This window comes from Mesocricetus auratus, unplaced genomic scaffold (genome assembly GCF_017639785.1).
Source record: "Mesocricetus auratus isolate SY011 unplaced genomic scaffold, BCM_Maur_2.0 Super-Scaffold_100022, whole genome shotgun sequence".
In the NCBI taxonomy this organism is placed as follows: domain Eukaryota; kingdom Metazoa; phylum Chordata; class Mammalia; order Rodentia; family Cricetidae; genus Mesocricetus; species Mesocricetus auratus.
Genome location: NW_024429203.1, coordinates 15,359,759 through 15,370,511, shown reverse-complemented (window position 1 = coordinate 15,370,511; position 10,753 = coordinate 15,359,759). Strand labels below are relative to the sequence as shown.

General features: G+C 40.0%; 1 protein-coding gene across 1 annotated transcript; it reads left to right on the top strand.

Annotated features, from left to right (window-relative positions):
* Window positions 1-1,223: 1,223 nt before the first annotated feature.
* Window positions 1,224-3,891, top strand: LOC101824753 (acrosomal protein SP-10-like). The gene is made up of 3 exons (XM_040730197.1): window positions 1,224-1,380; window positions 1,579-1,704; window positions 2,963-3,891. Exons 1-3 carry the CDS (start codon window positions 1,332-1,334, stop codon window positions 3,106-3,108), a joined length of 321 nt encoding a protein of 106 aa, XP_040586131.1. The 5' UTR covers window positions 1,224-1,331; the 3' UTR covers window positions 3,109-3,891.
* The last annotated feature ends 6,862 nt before the right edge of the window (window positions 3,892-10,753 follow it).

Here is a 10,753-nt window from a genome sequence, read left to right as displayed (position 1 = left end):
CAAAATATAGAAATAATAAATGCCTAAATAACTATAGTTTCCTACAAACATTAATTTACTCCTCAGATAAATACCTGACACAAGTTCCAGAGAAGAAAATATATAATATGGCTTTGAACGCACTTGCATACAATAACAAAGCTATTGATTCCTTCTGAGCGTGTTTGAGCAATTTGGGATTAAATAGGAAAATGAAACTCATTTTTTGAACACTTTGAGTATGATTTTATAGCTGGCATATCTGCGTGACTTCAAGGCCATTCTGGTCTACACAGTCAGTTCCAAGCTGGTCACGGTTACATAGTAAGACCTTGGATCAAATAGGAAGATAGATAGATATAGATATAGATACAGATATAGATATGTAATACATCAATATATAATGTAATAATATATTATAAAGTACACTTAATGCTATGATCTATGTTGAGCTTCTGGTAACTCTTTAGCTTCCAACATCTAATGCTTTCTGTGCATGATCACAACATTCAGCGACAGGCAATTAAACAGGCCCTTCACTGATAAATGGTAACCTGGAGCAGGGAAAACACCACCCAAGTAGCCTTTTTGTCAGCCGATGTCCAGATTCTGAAGCGGCAGCCTGGCTGTTTGAGACTTCTACAGACACTGCAGATGATCACTACAGCCACAACTGAGGATATGCTCGGGCAGTCTGCAGACCTTACCAAGCACAGTGGACTTCAGATAACACTTCCCACGCAGCAGCTAGTCACACCCCAGTCAGACAAGGAGCACTTCCTGAGGTGCTCCAGCAGAAGCCCCCTGTTTGATATTAAGGACTAGGTGCTAACATGACCCTTCCTGAAGATGAAGGATGTACACACAATCTTCCCACATAAGCTTCTGTCTAGACAAGCAGGCTGCTGTGTTCACCTTGCCAGCTTCCAAGAGACATAATCCTGTGCCACCCCCTCATGCTGCAACTCAGGCTCAAAAACAGCCTTCTTCCAATTATATTTCGGTCCTCGTTTTGATCTCTAGCATTAAGTTTGAGTGCATAGCATTGAAAGAGGAAGAAAATCAGGGGCCACCGTGTGCTGCAGATGGTAATGTCATGTATATCATTAGCAACACCTGGAGCAAGGAAATGTGAGGGGAATGAGGAAATAAGTAAGTCACAGGAGAGGGATTTGGTGTTTTGCCAATGTGGGAGTGGCTAACTTTGAGCTCTGCTTCTGACAACCCATTGTCCACTGTCTCTGCCTGCATGGACTATAAATTGACTAGAGGCTGTCTAGTCTTTTCTGTGAGTGATCTCTGATCATCATCTGTGGCACTAACAGTCCTCTGCAAGAGTGTGCTCAGGAGAAATGGAAAACCTACTGAAGCTGTGTCTCTTTCTTCTCTGCCTTGAAACCAGTAAGTATTGCCTGCAACTTGTTCCCTTATCTATCGAAGAAAGAAAATCAACTTGCCTTGCCTGTGGTGTTAAGACATGCTGACTGGAGCAAACCTATTAGGCAAAACATGGTTGCAGCCAAGTGACCCAGAGATCCAGTTTTCCATGGGAAGTGACACATGGCACCTGTCTCCTTTAAGTAGTCTTTATCTTTGCAGCTCTCTCTGTGCAGTGCGTACTATGTCCAACTTACAAAAATGGAGAGTGTGTTGATGGGAATCAGACATGCACTACAAAACCTGGTGAAACGTGTATGATCCGCAGAATCTGGTCTTCATATGAAAGTAAGTATGTGATCTGTGCCCTGGAGAATTTCTGTTTCTCCTTCAGGATTCCAAACACCATCTCTAAGATACTGTACTTAGAGAAAAAGAGTTCACTGACATCCAGTTATGATATTCCAAACCTTGTGCTGGGGTTAACTTGGAGAATGCTAAAGCTAAGTACATCTTGAGTTAATAGGACTATGGGACTTCTCTCCATCATTGTATTAATACATTCATCAGCACTTGATCTGCAACATCTCTATTTAGCGTCTGTCTTGGTCAATTTTTCCATTCCCATGACAAAAGAGCATAGCCAAAGCAATTATAAAAGAAAACACTTAATTTGGGTCTGGCTCAAAGTCCTAGAGTTAAAGCCCATAATGATCATGGCAGACAGCATGGCAGCAAGCGTGAAGGCATGGTAGTGGTGCAGGAGATGAGCATTTACATGCTGAGTCATAACAATGGGGAGAGAGAGAGATGGAGAGAGACAGAGACAGAGAGACACAGAGACAGAGACAGAGAGACACAGAGAGAGAGACAGAGACAAAGACACAGAGAGACAGAGGGGGGGGAAGAATGGCATTGGCTTTTAAAACCCTAATACCTATCCCTAGTGACACACCTCCTCCAACAAGGTTACACTTCCTAATTCTTCCAATGAACTTTAACCAAGTGGGGACCTAGCATGGAAATATTGAAACCTATGAGGGCTGCTCTGATTCAAACTCCATAGGCTCCAAAGGCTACAAAATATCAGTGCTTACCTGGTGGCTTTAGCTTTTCTAATGTTCATTGAACTTCTGTCTTAGCCTGGAATCGCCATCTATAGAAAACCTTTTCTCAGTCTCAGGACACCTTGGTGCTTCTCAGTCTTCCTGTTTTATCTATTTCCTGGCATCTTTCATGGTGTGTTTTTCTGTCATTCCATAGAATCTGGTTCTTGTGGGATAATATTCTCTTGATCTCTACTTGCCCAGTTCTGAATCCCATCATATATATTTGCTTAAGGTTCAATGATGCTGTGTGTCTCTACATGTAGAACTTCAAGCTCACTGCTAAGGAAATGTTTCTCCTGTAGTAAAGTCTCTTGGGTAAAGTGACTTTCTCCACATGTAGCTAAAAATGCATGTGTCAGTAAGGCTTAGAGGCATGGAGGACTAACTGCCATTCAAGAAAATTCTGTCATTAAAAGTGTCCTCAATCTAAAAGTACTTGGATATGAGGTTGTATCCTGACTCTCAAAATTCTGCCTTTTTGCTATCTTCTTCCACAGGTTACCAACTGCTAAGTGCGGAGTTGACATGCACGGATGTCTGTAACTTTGATGAAACATTTTACAAAGGTCTAACAACACATACATACTGTTGTGATTCTGAAGATTTCTGCAATGACATTAACTTACCAATTGTGATGGCCTAGTGTAAGCTGGTTTCAGTTGATCTCATCATTCGCATCCTTTCCTTCCTGTCTTTTTTTTCTTCCTTTTGGTTTCATATTTTTCAGGACTAGGGGTTTTCTAAGAGTCATATTTGTGCAAGCCATAGAACCTGGGGACATTCCTTGGTACTGCGAAAATGTATCTGATTATATCAGATAATTATTATTCCTAATATTCCCTAGACATCATCACCATGAATGTAGTGGACATGTGGTTACATCAATGCATTTGTCACATCAGTGGGACTCAGCAATACAGATGAGTAGATAAAAGGATGGTAGAGTGTCAGAAAGAGGGGGAACAGTCCCAGTACCCTAAAGCATGTGGTTTAGGGAACTTGGTTGCAATTTTTTGCATGATGACTTCCAGGGACAAATTTAAAGCAGGAAAGATTGTTTCAGCCCCTGGTTTCAGTCCTTCATTGTCTCGTTCCATTGTCATGGGCCCATAGTAAAGCTAAACATCAAAGAATATGATATACCAAAACTTCTCACCTCATGGTGTCCAGGAATCAGCAAGTAAGAAGTTGCGGTAAGACAAGGATGTTGACAAAATACACTAGGTTCCCTTCTCTAACAAAGTAACAGTTACTGCTGAAAAGAAAGAAATCTAGATGATCTTGTTCCCATGAATGGCAAAAATCACCATGACAGGGTTGTAATACCAAGTTTCACTCAGTGAAGAAAATCTCCAACTATTGTTTCTGTTATATAGCTGCCAGAAAATAAATCCACTAACTGGAAACTACCAAAAGATGGTCTTTTTTTCTGAGCATGTAGAACCAGGAATGAAAATGGTGTTGACTCTCAGTGAGACAGAATTGGATTTGCAAGCCCTCATTCCCTTTCCCCATTAAAGTTCAGGCACCTTAGGATTAAACTTTCATTTCATTGATTTCATGCATACTTAATTCTCAACACTGAGTACAATCAGACTTCTTCTCCATGTGTAAGATATATACATAAATCAGTAAGCCATCAGCCTTTTAGTTAGCACACATAGGATTTATTAAGCAGTTACTACCACAGATTATTTTCCCTTTGTTAATTGGTTATATTGCAAGCATCATGGGTGGAAAAGAAGAAAAGTGTCTGTGGAGTGCTTAGTCATAAATGGAGTATCTAGGACAATGCCCTCCTTCCAAGGCTCAGTGACCAACACAGAAAAGAGAGCAGAAATATTGAAAGGGTCAGAAATGGGTAGTCCTGGGAAAAAACCCTTTCCTGGACATGACAAGGTCATTGCACCACTGGACTTGGGGCAGTTGTGGCTCCCCAAACAAGATCTGCACAAAATCAAGCCAGTCAGCATTTCAGCATTGATGGAGCAGGGGAACATCATTTCCTACCCCTAGCTGAGGGGTTATTGAAAGTTAATGGCTATCAGGGAAAAGAGAATCAGTTTTCTTCTGAGAGTTGGTCCTTGGTAAGTTCTGAATGCTCAGATAGGTGTCCCCAAAACTATGTTTGTTTGAACAGGACCAATTTGACTCAGTGTTTTTTAATGACATGTAATGAGTGACATAGAGAGGATTTAGAAGGAATTGTAGGGAAGAATGAAGATGTGACTATGAATGTATGAAATTCTCAGAAAATTAATAAAATTTATTTATCAGATCTACAGAATGGTTAAGTGGGAAACAGATGGAGAGGGAGACAAAGAAAAGAAGTACCTTGATAGACAGAGCCACAGTGGGGTTAGGAAGAAACCAGGTGCCAGGGAATTTCCAAAAATCCACATGGACAACCAAAGATAAGACTCCTAACAATAGTAGAAAAGATGCCTGAACTGACCTCCCTGTGAAATCAGATTGGTGAATACCCCAACAATCATTACAGAGCCTTCATCTAGTAATTGATGGAAGCAGATGCAGAGATTCACACCAAGAACCAGGCCATATTCCAGGAATCCAGTCTAAGAGAGAGAGGAGGGAACACATGAGCCAGGGAAGTCAAAATCAGGGACATGGGAACCTTGCTCATATGGAAACTCAGGAACTGTGGGCCAACAGCTGTGGAGCCTCTATGAGACTGAACTAGGCCCTTTGTATGTGGGAGACACTCATGAAGCTTTGACTATCTGAGGGGCCCTAGCAGTAGGACCAGGATCTATCTCTGGTGCATGAGCTAGTTTGTCGGAGCCTATTTCCTACGATGGGCTGCCATGCTAGGCCTTAGCACAACTAGAAGGGACTTGGTCCTTCCCCAGCTTAATATGCCAGGCTTTGTTGACTATCCATGGGAGCCCTTGCCTATTGTGAGGAGTGGGTAGGGGTGGACTGGTGGGTAATCATGGGAGGGGAGCAGAAGTAGGAGTGAGAAGGAGAACTTCGATGGGAATGTAAAATGAAATTTAAAAAAAGAAACACTCTATCTTTGAGGTGGGTGTGGTGGCATATACCTGGTATCTCAGCATTCATGAGACTGAGCCATGATGTTGGGACAATGTGACTGTGTCATATAATTTGTTGCTGTATTTCTGCCCATAATTTCTCCTACCAAGGACAGACACATGGGGAGATTCCATCTCAAAGAGATATGCATTTCTTTCTTAGGTGTGAAGATGGACTTCAATTTCACAAAAATCCTCATACCAAAATACATATGCAATAAGCTCATTTCTCTAAAACCTCCTTTAATAAATAGAACCTTTTTGGCAAAATAAAAACCCAGTGAAATGTGCAATGCAATCAATGACCTAGGTTGTCTAAACATCCTATGCCAGGAATTCCTGCTCCCTGAACTCTAATACAAATGTCAAACAACGTATTTATAGTCTTCTGTTATTGTATCTCCCTCTATTTTATGAATAGCTCTCCAAATATCAGCCTGACTAGAACAGATCATTACACAAACTCATGTCTATCTTTCTTACAGACTCTTGATATGTGTTTTATGTAAGTTTTACACCACCTGCAATTATATGTACAGCAATTATTTGCATGTTTTTGTGATGAAGGAAAATAGGAGCACCCAAGACCAGAGCTGAGCAGTGTAAGACCATGACCCAGCAGGGAAGACACCAAATCCCTCAGGTCCACTATCAGAACCTGGAGCTTCAGTTTCAAAGATACACGGTTCTTCCCTTCCAGCTTTACTGACTGCAACACACAACCATCTTGAACTGGTGACACTCCAGGTGTGCAGCTTCCTTTGGCAGAGGGCTCATGTCTACAGCATTTCCAGTACCTTGGGGATTCTGCCAAAACTCCACTTTTATATTCGTAGTTCCACAGAACATTTTCCAAGGGCCAAGGCATATCAACTTCTGTGCTGTCACTGAGCTCTGCTTTTGTCAGATGAAGAACAGTAAATGTAAAAGAAGGGCAGAAAAATGTAAAAAGGGAGAATAGATTCATGAAATTGATTTCTTATGTCTCATTGAAAGTTGATTAGGGAAAATTATAGCTGCACCCTGCTTTAACCTAGTAACAGATGCTAGCTGAGGAGAGCTTTCATTTGAATTAACCTGTAGAGACTAGAGTGGGCTTATGACACCATAGTTAACTAGAATGTTTAATATGATGAAAGAAACACCCTTCCCTGATGTGGAATAGGGTACAGTGGACAATGAGAAGGTAACAAGAATAACAGGGAACAGACAGTGCCTGAGGTCTGCAGAAGAATCTATTGGATTTCCTTCAAAGAGAAAACCTGTAAGCCTTTTTCAAAGCTGAAAATGCAGAGCAAAACCAGACAAATTGTGAAAAATTGTAAGAAAAGTGGGACATAACAAGTAAATCCAAATAAGCATTAGGGCATACTTTAAAATTCTACATTTCACCAAATAGGAAAATCTAAAAGAAATGGATAATTTTTCAATGCATACAACTTACCAAAGTTAAATTTAGATCAGATAAACAATATATCATTTAGTTGAACAGATGAAGAGACTAAAAGTCTGTCTCTCAAAAGAAAAGAAAAGAAAATCCCAGGGCCAGATGGTTTTAGCACAGAATTCCACCAAGGCTTTCAATGAACCATTAATACAAATACTCCCCAAAATATTCCACAAAATAGAAAGAGATGAATCCTTTGTTTTATGAGGCCACACTTACCCTTATACCCAAACCACATAAAGGAGAGAGAGAAAGATGAGAGAGAGAGAGAGAGAGAGAGAGAGAGAGAGAGAGAGAGAGAGAGAGAGAGAGAGAGAGAGACTGTCTCCTATGGAAATAGATGTGAAATTTCTCAATGAAATGTTTGTAAATCTAAACTACAAACACAAAAAAGGATCATCCAACATTATCAAAGGGGCTTCATCCCATAATTACAAGGATGGTTAACATAGATAAGTGTAATACACAATATAAACAATCTGAAACACAAAAACCACATGATCCACATTAGGCAGAGAAATGACCTTTGACAAAATCCAACACCCTGTCTAGATTAAAATCCTGGAAAAATTAGATTTGCACAGGACACATCTCAAAGTCATAAAGGCAGTTTATAGAGAGTTCATAGCCAACATCATCTTAAATGGAGAGAAACTCAGAGATGTTCTGATAAAATCTATGACAAGACAAGGATATTAGCTCTCTTCATACCCTTTCAGTAGAGGTCTTGAAGTCTTGAGGTAGGGCAATATGAAACTGAAGGAGATCAAGAGGATACAAACTGGAAAGGAGAAGTCAACATGTTTCTATTTGCAAAGTAACTGGATGAAAAAATCAGCTCACAAAGATTGAGTAACCCTCTAATATTCAAATGACAAATGAACTGAGAAGGAAATCAGGGAAACACCTGTCACAACATCCTCAAATAACATAAAAATATCCTGAGGTAACTCTAACCAACCAAGTGAAAGACACATGTGACAAAATCTCCAAGTCTTTGAAGAGGGTATCAGGAGATGGAAAGATCTCCCATGCTCAGGGATGGGCAGAATTAATATAGTGAAGAACAGCCACTCTGAACAAAGCACTCTGCAGGATCAATGCAAGCCTCATAGAAACCAATACAATTCTTCACAGATCTTGAAAAAACAATTGTCATCCTCATATGGTTACACACACAGAGGATATCTAAAATTATATGGTTTTAGATATATAAAGTGAACAATAAAAGATCTGCAGAAAATAGCACTAACGATGATTTCAAGAGAGATGTCCTAATAATACAGAAGCATAGTATTAGCACACGTTGATCAGTGGAATTCAATCTGAGACTAGGACATTAATGCACACACTTATGAACACCTGATTTTTTTATAAAGAAGCCAGAAATTCTTTATTTATACACAATAAATTCAATAAAATAGCAGACCGGTGAGAGACCTGCCTCCAGTCTGTGCCCAAACCCCAGCCACACACTGGACTCTGTCTCTCTAAGAACCAGTCTGGTGCTCAACCCACTATGCACCTGAACATCCTCCCCCACAACCCCAGTATACTATATAATCATAGGGCCAACCACACAAGTTTGAAAAAAAGGTGTGAGTGACTGGCCCATCATTTGTACTGCACCAAAGTCCAGACCTAACCAAACCCCGGTGCACATCCCATGACCCTTACTCTCCTATCCCAGCCCCAGTAAGGCAGCTGGACCTTAACTCCACATCTGGTGGAAATCCACTACTCTGCTATAGTCCCCACCAGACTCCATGAGGTGAGAGTCCTGACACCCGGATGTGCCCAATCACCACCCTGCCACCCACTAGACTCTGTCCCACCAAGACCCACTTGGTTGTCCAACCCCATGCACCCGACCTTGTTCCACATGACCGGTGCTGCCCTGAAAGCCCAAGAGACTACATACATAGGCACAGGTGCTAACCGCAACAGTTTGAAGAACAGCAGACTACACAGGCACAGATGGAAACCACAATATTTTGAAAACAGGCACAGGCACAATCCACAGAGGTTGGAAGGAAAGATGAGTAAATGCCAGTGTAAGAATACATTCAAAAACCAAAAGAACAAGATGGCTCCACCAGAACCCAGTGACCCTACAAGAGCAAAACCTGTACATTTCAATGCAGCTGAAAGACAAGAAGACAAACTTTAAGATTACTTTATGAAGATGACAGAGGCTCTTAGAGAAGAAATGAAAAATTCACTTAAAGACCCTGAGGAAAACACAAAAAAAGGTGGAAGAAATCAATAAATCCCTTAAAGAAAGCAAAGAAAGCCAAGGTAACAAAACAATCAAACAGGTGAAGGAAATGGTTCAATACTTGACAACTGAAATAGACACAATTAAAAAACACACAAACTAAGGGGAATCTGGATATCAAAAATCCGGGGAAGCAAGTAGGAACTAGGGATGCAAGCATTATCAACAGAATACAAAAGATAGAGGGGAAAATCTCAGGCATTGAAGATACAACAAAGGAAATTAATTGATAAGTTAAAAAATGTTAAATCCAATAAATTTCTAACATAAAATGTTCAGGAAATCTCGGACACCATGAAAAGACCAAACTTAAGAATAATAGGGATAGAAGAAGTCAAAGAATCCCAGCTCAAAGGCACAGAAAACATATTTGACCAAATCGTAGATGAAAACCTTCCCAACCTAAAGAAAGATACACCTATAAAGATACAAGAAGCTTACAGAACACCAAATAGGCTGGAAAAAAAAAGAAGAAGAAGAAAGTTCCCCTCAACACAGAATAATCAAAACAATCAAAACACAAAACATACAGCATAAAGAAAGAATTTTAAGAGCTGCAAATGGAAAAGGCCAAGCAAGGCCTGAGACCTGTCAGAACGACACCCAACTTCTCAATGAAGACTCTAAAAGCAAGAACGTCCTGGACAGATATTTTACAGACACTAAGGGACCAGGGATGTCAGCCCAGACTACCACAGGCAAGAAAACTTCGAATCAGCATAGACAGAGAAAGCAAGGTATTTCATGACAAAAACAGATTTAAATAGTACATATTTACAAATCCAGCATGACAGAAAGTACTACAAGGAAAACTCCGACCAAAGGAACTCAGTTATGCCCATGAAAACACAGGCAATAAATAATCTCACAACAATAAACCCAAAGAAGGGAAACACACACACACTACCATCACCACCACCAAAACCAAAAAATCAGGAATTATCAATCACTCTTAATATCAATGGATTCAACTCATCAATAAAAATACTTAGGCTTTAAAAATGGATATGAAAACAGGATCCAGCCTTCTGCTGCATGCAAGAAATACACCTCAACTTCAAAGACAGACATTACCTCAGAGTAAATGGTTGGGAAAAGATTTTCCAACTAAATGGTCCTAAGAAGCATATCAGTGTAGCTATTCTAATATCTACCCCAATAGACTTCAAACTAAAATTAATCAACAGACATGGGGAAGGACATTTCATATCCATCAAAGGAAAAACCCATCAAGATAAACTCTCAATTCGGAATATCTATGCACCAAATACAAAGGCAGCCACATTTGGGAAAGAAATATTACTGAAATGTAAATTACATAGCAAACCACACACATTAATAGTGGGAGACTTTTCACTCTTACTGGTGGATGGGTTTGTCAGACAGAAACTGAAGAGAGAAACAAGGAAACAAATAGATGTTATGACTCAAATGGACTTACTAGACATTTACAGAACATTTCACCAAAACACAAAAGAACATATTTTCATCTGAGAACCTCACAGAATAT